Raw genomic sequence first — 19,658 nt, 5'->3', positions numbered from 1 at the left:
GGTGGTGGTGCATATTTGCATGTCCACTTTTTCGCGCCTCCTGTTTTGTAGGCACCCTCCGCCAGGACCTCATCCCACCAAGACCACTCCGTAGATTTAGACTTCTTTGAGGTGGAATGAGACTGATCCATGGATGCAAAGACTGCAAAGGACCGAGGAACAAGGGTCATTGCAATGGACAATAAGGACAAGGTGCCAGGAGATTCTAAAAAAAGAAAGTACACAATAGAGCTGACAAAGTTCGGAGAAAAATAAAATTCTTTATTCATTCAACATTACCAATAGTTTTTGGCAATACAAGTTACAATAGGTGACTTTCTACATGGGCTTTATTGATTAAAGGTTTGTTTACAAATTTTAAAAAAAACACTTACTGATTAAAATTTATTGATTGTGGAGGACCAAGTTGAGAAGTGCCTTGCTCCAGAAGGGAAGAAAGGGGGGGAGGGAGAGAGGAATGTGTTGGAGTTTTGGGATTTGAATCTCAGCTCTAGAGACTTGTGTACACGTACATTGTACAAAACAAGCAGTGTACTATAGCTTTTATGGTGTGGTGATAAGTAGACGTTGAGGTTCAAGAAGCAAACTAGCTCTGCAAGGAGAGCAACGGGAAGGAAGCAATGGAAAGGAAGCGAAGGCCGCAACAGGTAGGAAGCGAAGGCCATCAACGCATTTTTTTCCTCAACGCGCATCGCGTTACGGGCGGGCCAGCCATTGTTTTTTTTTGGGTTTTTTTTATGCCAGGTGGGCAGCCGACTTGGGCGATTAATTTTTGGGGGAACCCTACGGAAAAAAAGCCACATGGGCAGCGACGATCCCACCCCGTTTCTGGCCGTTTCCGTCAGGTTGACGTGGGGAAACGGCATTTCCCCATTTCGGGGCACCGTTTCCCCCGTTTCGTGTGACTATGCTTGGAAGTAAGTGACCGGAGGTGCCGGTGACCAATAACAAGGCTTTTACAAGTGTTCGGCCTTTTGAGCTTGGTTCCTCACATTGTACTTTAATGATTCGAGAGCATCCTAAGAGCGCTTACAAAATATGAATGATGGGATTGCAATAGAAGGTAGACACTCACTGTAAATGTCTGTGGACTATGTTGGTAAAGAACCATGTTAACCAAAGTGGTTAAGATACTTTCCTTCTTGATGTCCATCCTTGGGATTGAGTGAAAGATGTGATGAAAGGGAAGATGTTGATGATGTTACACTTGGAGATGAAACTATAGCAATTGGAACAGTTTTGTGATTAGTCTATTGCCTCTTAGGAAGAGACGGGGTGGGGGTGTTAGTATGATAAAAAGAAGTGAGTTGTTGATGATGATAAAAAGAAGTTAGTTGTTGCTGCTAATAAAACATGATCAATTTTTTCATCACTTAAATGGCAAAAGGACATTGCATTTGAGGCCTGGTACACAAGCTAAGAGTTCCAAAATCAGTCTGTACTTTGAATTGAAAATGAACTCTGGAGATACTATGCCTACACATTTAAACTATATGAAGAGTTTACTCACTTAACTTGCTGGCATAAAACTTAATATGGATGAGGATGTATGCATTGCAGTACTTTTTAAAGAGTCTTCCATAAGAAGACGATGGAACCATAGTAACTACCCTCACCAACATACCCTCACCAAAGCTCGTGGAAATCGAAGCATCACTCTTGGAAGAGGAGAAAAAGCTCAAGCAGTGACAGCATCCAAGAGAGCTTTCTACCACAAAAGTGGTTCATTCAAGAAAGCTAGATTCAAGACTTTTTCCAAGGGAGCTTAAGTAAAGAAGGATTTCTCAAGGAAGTCTTGTAACTTTTGATAACTCCTTATGTCCCCGAGGGACCAACAGAGGGAGACCAAAAAGTGTGGCTTCTGTTTGGTAAAATCTTCCCGAACGCCCCTCAGAGAGGTGGTGCTCTTGGAGGAAAAGAATGTCGATCGGTCCCCCAACTGTAGCTCTGTGAAGCTCACCTCTGAGGACGCCTCGCCTTTGAAAGCACTAATGCCCCCCTAAACCCTGAATGTTCCACGATGCAATCCACATATCAATCTTTGTGGGAAGCGGAACCATTGGAACTGCCCTCCACTCGAAGAGTCTTGGGCGTGGGTTTAGATGGGGAGTAATCACTCTCAATCTTGGGGCGAAGGCACGGATCCTGTCCTCCATGTGTCGCCTCTCTGTCCGAGTGCGAGAGTAGGCATACTCCGAACTCCATCGATCACAATGGAGGTATCTATAAGAGGGGGGAGAAGTACTGCGATTGAGAAATGCAGGAACACAAAGAGCAGCAGCTCTAGGCTGGAGGCTACCACCTCCCCGTTTGGTTCCCTATGGGCCTGAGCCTCCCAGCTCCATCCTAGCAAAGGGCCAAAGGTGGGTGAGCACATCAGTGATGCGAAGATCGTGGAGACGATGTGAAAGCTCAACTGCCTGTCCCTGAATGGCAGCATCCACCGACTTCGAGTCCACTCCGTCTTTGGGGTTCTCCGTCTTTGGGGTTGCACTCAAAGGAAAAGAGAAGATCATCGCGCCACTCTCTGGTGTAGAAGGTCTGGAATGATGGAACACCACACATATCCGGATGGGCGCAACTGTCTCCTCAAAAAGATCTGTCCCTTCCATCGGAAGGTAGTTGAAAAAACTATAATCCATTGGGAGCCCCAAGATCCTCGGGGGCCCTCTTGGGGACTTTGGCAAGAGAGTCCTTGCCAGGGTAGTAGCGATGGTCATCTCTACCGGCTCCGAGAATCTATGGATCAAGTGGCAAATGGAACTCACCGTATGCCTCCGCTTCGGGTCGGCGGGCGCTGTTGGAGGGCGGTGAGAGTGCTCTGGAGAGGTGGTGGGAGGGGGGTGGCTCAAAGGGAGAGGACAGGCAAAGGGGACCATTGCAGGAAAAGTTGGAGGCGAGGGTGGGGGAGGGAGGCGGAGGGGGGTGGGGAGGTGGAGAAGGGAGCGGTTGGGGGAGATCCGTCGAAGACGGAGGTTGCTGAGAGGGCCTCGCCGGGAAAACAGTGGGATCAGCTGGCCTCGTTGGAATATGAGAACTGGAGGAATCTCGACGGGAAAGCGGACGCCAAACCGGAGGGGCCGAAGGGACCCTCTCCGTGACTGGAGGGGGTCCATCGCTGACGGGTGGGTGCTGAGGTAAATGCTCAAAATGGTTCTCTGACAAAACCGAATCCTTCTGTACTCTGCTAGCCTGACACTCGTGGTGACGACGCTCAGCTCTGGTAGTCAGTTGACGGCCCGGGCGTGGGCCAACCATCCGCCACTCTCTGGCGGCACGGTCGCGCCGGATCTTGGTGCTTTGCTACCTAAGAGCTTGCTGCTCTCTCTTTTGCCGGCAGATGGGCCACCTCGCCAGAGCTTGCCCTCGGTGCCAGGCTAGGAGACCGCCTCCCCCCCCCCCCAAATGCAGATCCTCATGAAACACTGGCATGAGTACATAGACGGAGAGAGGGGGTGGGGGCAGGGAAGGTGGAGAAAGGAGCAGAGAGGGGAAAGCGCAGGGGGAAAGGCGGAGAAGGGAAGCACAGGCGGAGAGGGAAGAGGGGGCGCAGGCGCAGGCACAGAGGGAGAGGGAGAGGTGGAGGTGGAGGTGGGGGCGAGGGAGAAAGCGAAGTGCAGATGGGGCTGAGGGTGCAGGCGGAGAAACGCAGGGGGGGGGGGGGGTGCAGAGCTAGAGCTCACGCTACGATCCCAGGCATTGCTTGCATAAGCTTTGGTTGCAATCCATTCACAAACTTACACGTTGGACAATGCTTTTATTGTGATTCAACTAACAAAAAAGAAGGGACTTAGAATTATTGAAGTTTTAAAAGGGACTTGGACATGCGAAGCTAATCAATGTGTTTATTCTGAGTTTGAGAGAAGGCAGTATGTGTATGCTTTGGTCCTTTTGATGATGGTTGAGGTGCTCTGCCTTGGTGGTATGCATAAAAAGAAATTGTTTGATACCGTTAGTGTGCCTGCACTCCACTGTGAGAGAGTCTCCGAGCTGTATAAGCTCAACCTAATGCGCCCTAGCCCATAATCATGTCCATGTGCATCTGAAGTGCTGCATGCGACAAGGGTGGTGTTGGCAAACCTTTTAATTGAAATACTTATCGTCATACCATCCCTCTTTTAAGCTTGAGCCATAAGGCGGTTTCCTAGTGGATTTGACAGTGTTGGGAAATGATTGTTGGGTGGCCTTGTGAAGAGATTGGGCAAGATGATGGACTTCCTCATCTAGGCTGGATAGGGATAGCAAAGACTTTGGTGGAAACATTGATACAGTAGTGAGATTGGATTGGAAAGGTGGTACAGGGGTGGTGTGATTTGGCTAGATAAGAATACACTAAGACTGGCATCATCGTAGATTGTAGCTCTTTTGAGACATCAGCGCGATTTCATTCGTGTCATGTAGCATGCCTTTATCATGACATTGTTTTTCCATCGTTAGAGGGCATGAAGCCCCGGGGACCTTTCCTAATCACAAGTCTTTCTTTTCTCACAGGTTAGCAATGCCCAGGACGACTTTTTTGCAGATATGCCCTAATCTGTCAACAGTATCGAGAATGCAGCGTGCTGAATGCTTAAATGCCTTCGTGTTGAGTATCATCATACATGAGCCCAGAAGAAATGTAGAGTTTACTATTCGTAGTATGAAACCGTATGGTTCAAGTGATTACCAGGTACGCATTTTCAAGTATCCATCATGTACTTGTCCTGATTTCACTTTGCGAGTTACTGAAGGGTGGGATTACATTCCTTGTAAACACTTATTTTATGTATATATGAGGCAATTGGTATTAGGAACAGATATGGAACATGTGATGCTCCAAGAAATTTTGACGGAAGCCGATCTGGAGAGAATATTAGAGGCATATTATTGAGGATCTGGTGGAAGGTCTTAAACTCATTTTGGTTCTGTTTACGATAAAGCTACAGAATTAGGGTAAATTAGGATATTGGTCGATTTTGTGAGGGATCCCAAGTATACGTCTTTGCCAATATTCACCACTATTTTTTTGTCACTTTGTCATGCCATGAAGATTATTGCATACATTGTGGCCAATGTCTGGTTAACGTGTTTTAATGCATCAAACTCCCTAGGGAGAAGAGATGGTTTCAAAGAGCGTGATCTATGAGACAAGAAGTAACCTAGGGAGAAAACATTGATTCATGTTTCTATCTGATTTCTCATGTCGCAACAAGTAAAGTCATCAAGTACTAGTGAACTAGTGTGGTTCTTGGAGGAAGGAGTTGAGGGAATAATTAAAGAAGAATGTAGGGAATGTGCTCCTTGCAAGATTACTTCTTCACACACACATACAAGAGTAGACAAGCACACATAAGACAGAGATGTATGGTGAATTTTCTTCTATCTTTGTTAACCACTTCGTTGGTTAACATGGTTTCACCCACTTGGCTTATTGTAAGGCACTTTTCCATCTTACCCGCTCGAACAGGTACTTATCTTTTGTAAGATGTTGGAACATATAAATTAGCCTTACTATGTGCTTAATGTCAAATAAGGAAAGCTTACTATACATAGTTACTTAAGTCTAGTAATAGAGACCAGACCATTTTTAAGTTTGGCCAACTTAGTATGAAAACTAGTCATCGTATATAAATAATTTTTGATAATAAGCAAGACATAATCATTTCCTTGCAATAGTTTTACTTGTGATCTCTCCTCTTCCCTTTTCTTATTTACTTGTATGCCATTGAATCTTGCTTGCTTGATGGATGCATGCTAGATTGGTTTTATTGTAGGTTTTCTCATTACGTTTGCTTCTTCTTCCCTCGCCTTTTGTGAAAGAGAACCACCACGAAGACGGATCTCTTGTTGCCCTTATCAAGGCATAGAGAGCTCTCTCTTCATCCCTTTGGTAAAGGAGCATTTTGATGCGATGATAATGTGAGGACGCAACAACGGACAAGATAGTACACCCATAATTGGAAGTTGCATTTGGTGGCTCGAAGGCAAGGCACATCCTTCGGCAAGGCTAAGTTAAGCTCTTGACTTGAAGATATTTGGCACCGCCGCGCTGGGGATTTCATCCATTTCAAGCTATTGGGATCACCTAATATTGCCCGATGTTGATTTAGGTGCCACACCCTAAAAAACATATGATTTTGGAGCTTGGATGACATTAATTTTGAATTAGATTCTTTTAAGTTTGTTTTCATTAGGGCATTCTACTTTCATCTATTGGTAGTAGGGCAAAGCCTTGTTTCTTTGGAGATTTGCATGAAATTGGAGCACGACGGGCTTAGATTTCATTGCTTGGATCTAAGGATCAGCTTATGAATTATGATTAGTAGTGTAATCCACTCTTAAAACATGAGCATTGGGCTCTATTAGGATGAATTAGAGTGGGATAGTCAAACTTTGTCATGCATTTCATAAGTTTTTCATGCATTGTTAGAATTGGTAGCTTAGAAACATGCTAAACCATCAAAATAATGATTACTTGCATCACAATCCTTAATTAAGATTAGGATCATTAATCACACTCCATCAAGTCCAAATATCTTAAAAACTATAAACAATTGAAGCCAAATTAGCTATCAGGTAGGGGACATGAGCCTAGAGTCCCGCACATAAAAAGACGCGAGTTTGGGCACATTGAGTTAGTAGTCATGATTTTGGGCACGTGAGCCGTGAGTCTAGATGTGTGAGCCGTGAGTCTGGGCATGTGAGACGTGATTGTAGATACGTAAGCCTCCAAACATGAGTGTAGAGGTAGGTATACCTAACATTGTATAGACCACTTATTACTTCCTCAAAGACTCGTACAGACACAACTACTTAGGTTCTTGGAAGGTTTTCTTGTCATATAATATGTACTAGCTTCTAATTCTAAGAAAGATTCATATCCTTCATAATTATTGGGAAATTAAACTACACTTACTATCTATATTGCACACTAACCTTGTCATAGGCCAAATTCTTATTTTTCATGTCATGGATAGGATTATTTTATACGAGGGAAGTACTCAAGCCTAGTTCATACAAAAAAGAAATGAGCTTGCAGTTATGATTCAAGAGGTGTGAACCTAGACACACCTTGTGAGTCTAGAGAGGCATGAACCTAGCCACGTGAACATGCAAACATGAACCTTACAGATGTGAGCCTAGTAGCAGCAAAATAAACCATATCTAAAACAAATTTGAAACCTGCACTCGAAATACGACAGGGATCCTTGATGCAAATTGGATGTGGATGTTAGAAACGATGATACAATCAATTGTAGTGCATTAAATTGTCTCAAACCCACCAAGCCTTTCAACATAGTGTTTCCCTATTAAGAAGGCTAGAGCTTTGGGAAGAGATGAACCAATGAAACACAGAAGGTCAAATCACCAACTGACTATGTCATTAGTGTCCTAAATTTTATGACGAAGACATTTAACCGCCCTATTTTTTGGTGCAACTCCAGCAGGAGTAGGACCATAAACCTCAAAGTTCGCTCCCGCAGGAAGCAGTCAAGCCGACACTATAATGTTTCAAACATTTTGTGTCAATTTTGAGCTAGGTTTAACCCAAGTAGATTAACAAGTAGCCTAACAAGTGCAATTTATGACAAACATGATATGTTTCTTTTGCGGTACCACTAGGGACTAGTGTTCCCAATAAACCCAACATCAAGTGCACACAATGCATGTAGGAGTCCCATTACCACGGAACCAAGTTCCAGTTATTCTTTGTTTATGGACAAGTGTTCCATGATACATCCAACATCAAGTACACATAGTGTAAGCAAGAGTCCCATTACCATAGGACCAAGTTCTAGTTATTCTCCGTATATGTATGAGAAACACATGGAAGGGTAAAAAGGAGCTAGTGTGTCAAGGACTACCTCATCACAAAGGGATCCATGCAAGCATTCACTGAATGTGTCCTCAATCATCGCAGAGCGAGCTTGCAACCTCAAGGCCAGGACATTGGAGGATAAGTGTCATTGGAAACTGTACAACCAAACCCCAAAGGGCTAGAGATCCAAACCTTGAAACAGAGGGTTTTGTGTAGCCACTCCCATATGTCCCATTGTCATGTGAGCATGAAAACACATGCTTAGGATAAATTGGAAGGGGGTTGCCACAAACATAATACCTAGAGGCTCAGAGTTGGGCAAAACAAAGCCAATCCATATCTCAAGGATGATGAACAAATTTGATGGAAATGAAGAAAAGTCTGATCAAATTTGTGAGGCCATGAGAAGGATTGATGATCCCATCAAGATTAGTTCATTCAAACTTTGACTTGAAAGTAAAGCAAGCGAGTTGTTTATATCTCTAAAACCATGTGAAAAAACCAGCTGCAAGGACTTGAGACACACTTTCATTGTGTAATTCTTGCCCAATGGAGCCAAATGGAACCCCATTGTGTACATCTATAACCTCAAGCAAGATAGTTATTTACATCTCTAAAATCGCATGAGATACACTTTCATTGCGGAATTCTTGCGCAATGGAGCCAGATGGAGCCCCAATTATGCACATCTATAACCTCAAGCAAGAGGAGAGAGAACCAATGTGGGATTACATTGCTAGAACCAAGTAATCTCCATATGAGTTGCAACACCTATCGCTCATCGATTGATTTATGATCGACCCAGGTTTTGATCTTTCCACGATCGATGGGCTTTGCCTTCAAAGGCACCGGTTGGAATGGAAAGAGGGGTAGTGCAGACGGTCGTGGTGGCTCTGTGTGTGGTTGGTTGGGGGCGGTGCCGACATTAATGCATGGTGCCCGAGAGGAGATGAGGGTAAGGTTACAAATGGGCATTGGGTTGGCATTGTCTCGGTGGACAAGTGCTTGGAATCACTTTCTCGCATATTGTCATTGAGAAAGATTGCCTATTTTGTAGGCTTGATCAAAGGTTAAGAGGTCCTTTACTAACAGATGGTCGTGAAGCCTTGGATTGTGCAAACCCAAGAGGAAATGGTCCATTAATTTCTTGTCACTCAATCGTTTCCGTTCTTCGCAACGCAAATCGAGGTACTTAATGTGTGATATGCAATCGTGTAAGGTTTCCTTTGGTTTTTGTTCCAGTTGGAACCATTGAATAATGGGGCTCATTTGGGCCCGTATGGTGCAAGCCCAAGAGTGAAGGCCTCTTTCACTGCTTTGAAAGTGCCTTTGTACTGAGGGTCCAAGGATTGAAACCATCGCACTGCCTTGCCTTCAAGGCCTAGTGTCCAAAGATAAAGACCTTTATTGCATCATCAAAAATTTCAGATGCCTAACACATTTGGTTAAAGACCTCAATGTGGGATACGGGGTCTCCAACACCGTGGAACTTTGGCATGAGTTTGAAGATTTTCACTCACATTGGTTGTGTATGTGATGTTCGTGGGTGCAATTGTTGTGCCTCTCCCCTTCCTATAGCTTGTGCTAAGTTCACAATGTCAAATTGGTGATCAAGGGAAGGTGGTACTCGGGTGGGGAGTGAGAATAAGCTCGTGGTTATAGGAGGAGCCATGTGTGTGTACTCAGGGTGTCTATTCACATCAGGGTGCGTGTATGGAGGTGCACCACAAGATGAGGGCTCTTCAGATATCGTTTCACCCCACAACCAAACATGTTTGGAATGTCGACCACATGTGAATGTACAATGGTTGGGGTACCGCCCAATGGAATGGGGGCACTTGGGGCATGCAACCATGACCAAAAGGTGTCCATGGTGTGCGTTAAGGCTTAGAAAAGCTTTAACGGTGTGTGCGCGGATCCAAATATAAGTTTTGGCTCTCTTTTTTCTTGCGCATGAACGCACCCTTAAGGTGAAATAAGGTCTTTTGAAGTGTTTTGTGTGTGTAAAAACCATTGTAGTGAGTTGGGGAGGTAAACCTTAAGCACCTCTAAATATTTAAAAATTTTATTTATTTTTACGATTTTTTTTCATACATCTGTATGCTTAGGAGTGAATGTTTTTGAAAAGATATTTTTGTTTTCATGGACGTAGGTTGGTACGTTTTTGAAAAGATATTTTTGTTTTCATGGACGTAGGTTGGTACGCCGCGTAATTTCGAACTTAGGGTGGATGAAGATTTGAATGTTGAGTGGGGGACAACTAAGATTCCCTCTTAAAATGACAAGTATGTGGGAAGAGGCTAAAGTCAGAGGTTAACTCTAGATTAGTGGTTCTCAACTAATCTAGAGACACTTTAACTTAACTAAAAATTAATCTTTTCTAATCTCACTATTAATCACTCTTTAACCTCTTTCTTTACTCTCTCTAATTACTCTTTAATAGTAAGGAGTTTTGAGATAGAGATTTGATAGGTAGATTAGCAATGTCAAGGTTAATCTAGTGATGTGATCATCCCCAATCAACCCTTCTAATTAAGTCTCTAATTACCCCACTCAAAAGAGAAAAAAATAGGCAAATGAGACCCAAGTAGTGCTAATTCTCACTAATTGTGACCTAATGGGAGTGATCTAAGCATGGATTTAGGTAAAGAAAAGTGTTTAGAACACTAATTCCATTCCAGTTAGTCTAATTGCACAAGCAATTAAGCTCAATTTTTTTGTTTTTTACTCTCTTTAAGCCCACTAATCACACTAAGTAGCAGAAAAAAGTCTTTTTTTTTGAAGCGTATGTCTGTACGCTTAGGAGTGAACGATCGTGGGCTTATGAGTGAACGGCTGTGGCTTTAGGTGTGAACAGCCATGGCTTTAGGTGTTAATGTTTTAGGAATTTATTTTTTTTTTTTTGGATTTTTTTTTTAGAAGTGTACGTTTGTACGCTTATGAGTGAACGGTCGTGGGCTTATGAGTGAAAAGCCGTGGCTTTAGGTGTGAATGACCATGGCTTTAGGTGTGAATGTTTTTTATGTTTTTTACGAAACAAGCTTTTTTGAAAGTGAATGTCTGTATGCTTAGGAGTGAATGTCTGTATGCTTAGGAGTGAATGGCCGTGACTTTAGGTGTGACCGTTTTTGGAAAAAAGTTTTTGTTAAAAGTTTATCTTCATGTACTTATGTCTGTATGCCACATGATTTTGAGCTTAGGGTTGGTGAAGATTTGAATTTTGAGTGGGGGAAAACTATGATTCCCTCTTAATGACAAGTAGGTGGGAAGAAGCTAAAGTTAGAGGTTAACTCTAGATTAGTAGGTGGAAAGAGGCTAAAGTTAGAGGTTAACTCTAGATTAGTCGTTTTCAACTGATCTAGAGACACTCTAACTGAACTAAAATTTAATATTTCTTAATATTAGAGTTAATCACCCTTTAACCTCTTTCTTTTCTCTCTAATTATAAATTAATGATAAGGAGTTTTGAGATGGAGATTTGATAGGTGGATTAGCAATGTCAAGGCTAATCTAATGGTGTGATCATCCCCAATTAAACCTTCTAATCAAAGCTCTAATTAACCCACTCAAAAGAGAAAAAATTAGGTAAATGAGACCTAATTAATGCTAATTCTCACTAATTGTGACCTAATAGGAGTGATCTAAGCATGGATGTAGGTCAAGACAAGTGTTTAGAACACTAATGTCACTCCAATTAGTCTAATTTCATGAAATTAAGCTCAATGTTTCGGTTTTTTACTTTCTTTAAGCTCACTAATCACACTAATAAGTAGATTAGTGATAATTAATAAAAATTAAGAGATTGTTTGTATTTTTTTATGTTTTTTGGATGATTAGGGTTCTATCTTACATTCCTAACCTACCTATGTACATAAATCTATCAAAAAACACAATTGAAAGCTAAAAATTAACAAAAGACACTCGATTTAAGCAAAACTCCTCTCTTTTGAGCTCTCTAATCACTCAAATCTCTAGTTTTTTTTTAGCTTAAACACTTGCTAATCCTATTCCCAGTCATAAGCTATGCACAAAATCAAAACAAAAATAATAAAAACAACTAACATAATCAACAAAATAAATTAAACAACCCAAAACCGAATGTCATAGTTATTACTCACTTGACACCGGGCAATGGAGGCTCCATTGGATTCGAACAATGAAGGCTTTAACAAGAAGCAGATTGATGCTCCCCGATAGTAGTGCCAAAGATGTTAAGGTCACCCTAAGGTGTCATGGGAAGTTGCCGATCCGTCGAGCTCGAGCTATGCTTAAGAGCTCCACTGTCGTGTGTGGATAGACTCTCATCACCGCGATCCTCCTGCACTCGTTGTACCAAGGCGGTTTCTAATCCCACAGGTGGTGCAACCACTTTCACGAAGATCATATGGGATCTCTGCAGAAGCCAATCGTGGTAATAGCCTAATCATTCAAGCAAGAGGGAGAGAGGAAGAAAGAGGGAAGCAAGATAGAACAAGCGATTAGCACTAATCACACCCAAACCCTAACCTTAAGCATACCACACATGCTAGATTAGAGTTGCAAGAGAGACGGAGAGAGAACACTCCACCTTTATTTATATAAATGGAAGAATGTGTTGCAAATAAGAGAAATTGGCTTTTAAAGTTCCAAGTCTTTTTCCACTAGGTCGCCCGAGAGTAAGTGACCCGAGGTACCCAAAACATAGTTACAAGGCTTTTCTTTATATTTTGGCCAACTAACCGAGATCCTCCTCTTTGTCCTTTGAAGCTCAAGACTTGGGAGCATCTCTAAGGCATTTTCCTCATCAAGTGGTGGGATTTACAATATAGTACGGGTGCCCATTACTACCCATGGTATGAGGGTCTGCCCGAGCTCACCTAGAAGCTTAAAATGGTTTTCGTGATGTGTGCATGAGCAATGCACGTATGAGGTGCATGCGCATGGGTTGGTTCTCACCCGAACTTCCATGTTCAAATCGGACTCGGTGGTTCCGCTGTGAGCGAGTCGGCTCAAAATGGACTTGGTGTCTAAGATGGTAGACACGCGCACACATGCTTGGTTGATGGACACTCCAATGTATCATTGAGGGGAGTGTTGAGAGGTAGCGATTGCGGTTGTGCAATGCTACATTGATATGGGTGATGGGTGAGTTGTGGAACACCTCGATTAAGAGGGGGTGTTGAGAGATGTAATCTCTCTCTCACTTATGGAGTTCTTAGTGTGGTTTAATCCATCCTAATTATGTTGCTTAATCATTATCTATCACCATGATCAATCCCATTTTAGGATTGTTAACATGGTATCAAAGCTTGGGTGGGCTCTTGGTATCAAAGCTTGGGTGGGCTCTTGGTCATGGTGAATATTTATGTATAGTTTTTTCTTGGTTAATCAAATCTCTCACTGACTCATCTTCTTCTCTCTCAACTTTTTGTAAATGTGAAGCCACACTCCACAAATCTCCCTCATGCACAAACTGCTTTAGGAATAACCTTTGAAGCCCTATAAAGTTTAAACGTTTTTCAACTCTTAGGGTCCAATACCAATCACCAGCCTCGCCATCTAAAGGCATTGGTCTTCACAAGCTCATTCAGCTCACCTAAGGCCTCACACACTTGATCGAGGACCTCAAGATGTCTCCTAGGATCACCTAAGGCTAAAGGCATTGGTCTTCACAAGCTCATTCAGCTCACCTAAGGCCTCACACACTTGATCGAGGACCTCAAGATGTCTCCTAGGATCGCCCTCTCCATTGAACTTGTACATAAGCTTTGCGTTTGCGCAACCTTTCTAGAGCTACTCCATCTATTATCTCTCATAATTGGTCCTATACTTTCGGCTATTGCTCTCCCCAATGCTTGTGCAAAGGATACTAGATCAGTTTTTGGGAGATTTCTCCAAGGTTCGCTTTTTGACTCGGGGCCTAAAGCCTACACACATTAAATGCGGCCAGCCAAAAGACTTACAACTTGTGGCATAAATTACAAGTGACCTAGGTTAATTTTTTATAATTAGCACTAATACAAAAACATATAAAACTTGCAAACACAAAAATTAATGTGGTTTGCAAATTCTACTCCAAATCATTGTTTCTAACCCAATTGGGAAGACCTGGTGCTATATAAAGAATGTAAGGAATAATTCATTGTTGTGAGACTTTGCCCACTACACTCGGGAACACAAACATCTTAATTGAGAAACCAGTTTACCGTGGCCTAGCACATGCACAGTCGGGTTGTGTCACTCACCTTGTGAAAGATCGTTACCTGGGATTCTCATAGGAGATCAAATCTCCACGTCGCCACTTGTCGCACTCAATGGAAGCTCGACTCTCCTCACCACTTAATCTTACACACTCACTCTCTCACACACATGCAAGCAAGCATACATAAAGATATTAAAAAAGCAAAAGAAGGCAAGCAAGTAATATGACAGGAGAGCAGAGAAGAAGAGCACTCTATTAGCTTATGCATAAAAGAAAGAATGGTGAGAGTTACATTTTTCCTCTTATGTGTGGCAACTAGGGTTTACACTCTTGGGTGGCCAAAGTAAAAAGTTAGGTCCTAGGGCATATTCGGTCACTCTAGCTTGTGCAAATAACTATTCCACAAATAGTACTCTCTACGTATGATCTTGTGGTACACCTTTAAATAGACAAGCAACGAGCACACACGTAAAAGATACAATACATGGATTTCAAGTAATTTTCAGTCATTCTGGCTCTTGTGGTCCTGTTAACAATCTTAAAATGGGATTGATCATGGTGATAGACAATAGATTAAGCATAATTATGGTGCATTAAATTACACTAAGAACTCCATAAGAGAGAGAGAGAGAGAGAGAGAGAGAGAGAGAGAGAGAGAGAGAGAGATTGCACACTCAAGATACAAGCTCTATTCTTCTATTGCTTTAACAATGAACCGTATAATGATATACGATTTCTAGCCTTATCCTACTTTACACATCATCATCCATGTGGCAACTCATTTTTCACTCTTTTGGTCAACACTCGCACACCGTACAATATCACATGTGGCATTCTTATCTTACCACAATATCTTGCACCTCTAGGGTGCTTTCCCACATACACACAACACTGCAATTACATCTCCCAACAGGTCCAAAGGAGGTGAAAATGATACAATGGCTGGCATAAATGCCATAGAGGTGTCTAGCAAGGATTAAAAAACATCATTATCACCAGTGATAATCAAGTCATCCACATAAAGTTTGACTAGTAGCATGATCCCTCTATCTTTCTTTTTCACATAAGAAAAATCAACATTGGATATTTGAAATCTAATGGTAATAAGATATTTTCCTATCTTGTTTGACCATGCTTTGGATGCCTGCTTCAAGCCATATAAGGCTTTGTGCATCACTCTCATAATCTGATGGCACTCATGTATACTTCTTCTTGTAAATCACCATGCAAGAAGGCATTCTTCACATTCATCTGATGTAAAGACCCACCCGCCATAGTAATGACATATCTCACTTGTCATTCTTGCAAATCAAGATGAATGTCTCCTCATAGTCAATACCATAGGTCTGCGAATAACCCTTGGTTAACCAATCTTGTTGTATTCATGCTCCACTGATCCACCCAAGCTATACTTGACCTTACACACCCACTTACATCCAACGGCACCAACTCTCATGCATCCATCTCCTTATCCATGGCATCTTTTGATTTTTTTATTTCCAAGTGCCTAGTCAAAACAAGTGGACTCCAACTCTTATATTGCTTTAACCATAAAAGCATTATGATGATGGGTTATATATCCATCATATCTCAATCTATCAATAGGGTATCTAGCCCTCATGGGGGCCTATGTTCACTTAGATCACTGCTGCCATATCCTCAAAATATCCTTGGTTCTTCTTTCACCAAGAGTAACAACCACTGAGATGGAATGCGAAGCTCCTCTCATCAAGGCTTTGCTTGGAGCCACTAGAGTCAACATCCACATATGAGTGACCTACTAATAGATCAAGCAATACATCAAGCACAAAAGATTAATCTACCTTTTCCTTCCCTTTGTGTGATACATGTGTACCTATGTATGCCCTTAATGTGCTTAACCATCATGGACTAACAATGGATCCCTGCTAGATAACTCTCGAGATCCACTAAGCTATCACCGTGAAACCTCTCTTATTGCTAGAAGTTTTTGTTTGTATGAGGGTATCTAGAAAAGATTGGGGCATCTTCAATTGATCCAACTATCCAATAATGCGAATAGCAACTATCCAATAATGTGACTAGCAATGAGATGACTTTCCTCAAGATTTGGCTTCTCAGAGAACTTGGAAAAGGCCCTGCTGCTCACAACTGTGTAAATCGTATGTTAGACACAGAAGGCTTCATTGAGAGAGTGTTATCACTTGTCCTCAACACAGTTAGCATAATGCTTTGAGTGAAGGTACGTAACTCTAGCTTTGTCAATTCTTTTTCTTGTCACTTATCACTTGCTTTGTCAATTCTTTCTCTTTTTTCTTATCACTTGAATGTACCATTTTCTATTACAAACAAACGATACTATTGAAATCAATTGTGAAGGTATTTCAAATATACAAACAATAACTTCTAGGCAATAAGAGAGGTTTTACGACAGCTTGACAAGCCAGTAGTAGTAGAGTTGAGATGAGGCCAGTAAGACTACGTCAAGGCATGCTATTGAGTCTGATCTCAAGTAGTAACAAGTGCCACTATTGGGTCTAATGGCACTCCATCGCATGGATGTTGCACCTTTAGTGAAGATTCTATGCGGTAAAGATTTAAAACCCACTCCAGAGACAAGGTTGGGTTTGGGTTTATTGGGTTTAAATAGCAACATAGTAAAAATCATTGTCATAGGAAGCCCTTTTTGTCACAAATTTTACACCGCTAAGATAATCAAGTCAAGGCTAGGAGGTACGATTGATCCAAATTTGTATGCCCTTGAAGATATCTTCTTGAACTTTCACATCCTAGAGTTGTTGCTCCCTTGGGCATTGTGCATAGAGATTTGGTGCTAGCTTTAAGTTTTAAGTATTGGAGTGGCTCTCACTTAAAGAATTGTTTCTTTCTTGTAACATGGGACATATCTGGAAGGATGGTGATGGATTTTGTCACACTACACAATGATGTTGAGCTTCTACCAAGAGTGTAAAAAAATATATTTCAGTTGGGTGCATGAAGCTGGTGTGCTCTACACAATGATCTCCATTCAAGAAATCACATTCTAGTTCTCAAAAAAGTCTAAAGTGTTAGAAGATCTTGAAAAATTACATGCAAACAGCAAGCACATTCCTCCCGATGAGTTCTTCAACATAGACCTTCTTTGCATATTACTCCAAGAGTGATACTCTAAAGTGTATGTTAAGGCTATTTGTATTAGTGAATATGTAGCACATATATTTTGCCATAATGCTTCAAAATGCACCAATAGAGCCATGGATCAAAAAATCATATAAGCATTTTGGTACTTCAAATATTTTAAACATTTTTAAGTATACTATTAAAATATGTATTGACTCAGGCTTACGTCTTGTGATGATGATGAATGAATGATGTGTATAAATCATTTTGATGTTCTTTCTAAGTGTCTTGATGTTTAAAATATTATTTACTCAAATTTTGATATTTTTCAAAATCATCTCTTATTTCTTGATGGTTAATATATTATTTAACCAATTTGTTACCTTGTTTTGAACATCCTTGTCTTGATATTACTTTTTATGAGTATTATTTTTTAATATGTAAATAATTATAGATTTCATTGATATTTTGGTTTAGAAGTTAAATAATATAAATATGATTTTTTTTATGAAAGTAACAAATACTAAATATCACCTGCTTTGGAGAACTATGGCTAAATAAGAAGTTGATCCTAATGTAAATAAAGTCAAATCTAAACGAATAATGAAAGAAGCTTTCCAAGAAATAGGCTATTAAACAAACTTCGAATTGTTAGATGGTCTAGATGATTTGATGTGCATAGACGAGTTCCCTCTTTATTTGAAGGAGGTTTGTCAGCTCTATCATAAGCAGTTTGTTCCTTTTTCAAAAGACTGGCAATGCTAGAGACATGATGCCACTAAAGTTCATGGATTGTGCCAGTATGTAAGACTAGCTAGAGTTCTTTTAAAGAGGTTTCTCGAGATAGGGAAATCTCTTCCAAATCACAAATAGCTTTGTATTTATATTGCTCAACAAATTTATGTAAATGACATCCTTAAATACAAAGTTGCTTGGAATGATAAGCCATGCAACACTGCACACGTACGTGTGTAAATATGTGTACATGTGCATGTGCATGTGCATGTGCATGTGAATGTGTCTGAGCATGTGTGCATGCTCAGACACATTCACATTAACATGTACGGTGGAGATTCTCACAGTGATCGCTTGCTTAAATAGGTAAGAGAATATATGTTTTAAGACTCTTTGAATTAGGAATATTCGACTATGTTTCAATCTTTCATCATAACCTTAAATTGTGTTGCCATAGGATGAATGAAGTGGACTATGTTTCTTCTTCCCTTGTGGACCAAGTGTGCCTCATTAGGACACTTGGGCTGGCAAACAAAAAAAATTATGAAGTACACTAGAGAGATGAACAAGGCATGGATGGACAACCATGCCTTGACACAGAAAAAAAGGGTCATGTACCCACTCGTGCATACATCCCACACCCATTTTCACCTTGCAAACCATGCACCACATGCACCTTCTCCCAATTACCCCTGCTTAGATGCACACACCATCCCCCTCATGGGCACACATGCATGTGTGCATGTGCACGTGAAAATGTAAAGGTATGCAGGGTGCACAAGTGTAAGTGAATGTGCATGTGTGTGCACATATAAGTGTAAGAGAATGTGCATATGTGTGAATGTGGAAGAGTGTGGATGATGGTGTGTGTACATGCAAATGTGAAAGGTGTATGCATTTGCGTGAATGCATGTGTGTGTGCACAAGGTGCAAAGGTGCGTGTTTTTTTTTTGTTTTTGACGTTTCTTGTTATGTTTTTAAATTTTGTATTTTTTATCATTATCGGTGAAGGTATTAACTATACACTTGAGCAAGGGGTGCTATGTTACATCACATGTGCTTAGGGTTTAGAACTTACCATGCAAGCAAGCGGCCAAGGGTGGAGAATAATTTGCCCATCCGCGACAAAAGCTTGGATAGTTGGCTTTGTTGGTGTTCTGGGTTATGGTGTGGTGCACCCACCATAACCCATCTGCGACAAAAGCTTGGATAGTTGGCTTTGTTGGTGTTCTGGGTTATGGTGTGGTGCACCCACGTGTTGTGGAGTCATGGTGATATTTTTGAGCCCTCGGGTTGCTCAACGGGTTCCATGGGAAGTGTGCCACCTTCTAGACAATCACGGTGGCAACCAATAAGGCCTCCATGTGGCTATTCCAAAGCTGGCCATTGTATATATTTTATATATTTTTTCCAAAGCCTCACTAATGGCCATCATCCCAACCTTCATACCTTGCATCATCACAACCTTAATGCTTTGCTTCACTTTGATATACGGCGCCTACGACTTTCCAATACAAGAGCTGCCTACGGCCATAATCATCAACATCATGACTACCAAACACGACCATTCCAAACCTGAAAGACTCTCCAAACTCAAGCATAAGAGCAATTCATATTTTGCTGGCGTCCCTTGTAGATTTCAATATTTACAGTCTAAATTGGGCTCTCTCCACATAAACCAGCATATGTACATCCATTTCCACCAGAGGTTCATCAAAACCCCATCATTGACATCCTCATGCTCTTCCACCTCTTATTTACACACATCCTAGACACCCTCTTGACAAATAAAAAGCTCATACAATAAAAACTTCAAGTCTCCAGCAGCTGCTCCAAAGAAAAATG

General features: G+C 41.4%; 1 protein-coding gene across 5 annotated transcripts in view; it reads left to right on the top strand.

Annotated features, from left to right (window-relative positions):
• LOC147635707 (uncharacterized) overlaps window positions 1-5,038 on the top strand; it is a 143,910-nt gene extending 138,872 nt beyond the window's left edge. For 4 of the 5 annotated variants that reach the window (XM_086803105.1, XM_086803104.1, XM_086803103.1 and 1 more), the window contains one exon: window positions 4,492-5,038. In XM_086803105.1, coding sequence (XP_086659231.1) covers window positions 4,492-4,870 — 379 coding nt within the window. In that variant the 3' untranslated portion in view covers window positions 4,871-5,038. The remainder of the gene's footprint in view (window positions 1-4,491) is intronic. The other variant, XM_086803108.1, reaches the window with a different exon arrangement.
• Window positions 5,039-19,658: the final 14,620 nt, after the last annotated feature.

This window comes from Cibotium barometz, chromosome 9 (assembly GCF_041138505.1).
Source record: "Cibotium barometz isolate CiBa-2024 chromosome 9, ASM4113850v1, whole genome shotgun sequence".
Taxonomy (NCBI): domain Eukaryota; kingdom Viridiplantae; phylum Streptophyta; class Polypodiopsida; order Cyatheales; family Cibotiaceae; genus Cibotium; species Cibotium barometz.
Note: the sequence above shows the minus strand (reverse complement) of the source record. Positions and strands in the feature narration are given on the sequence as shown.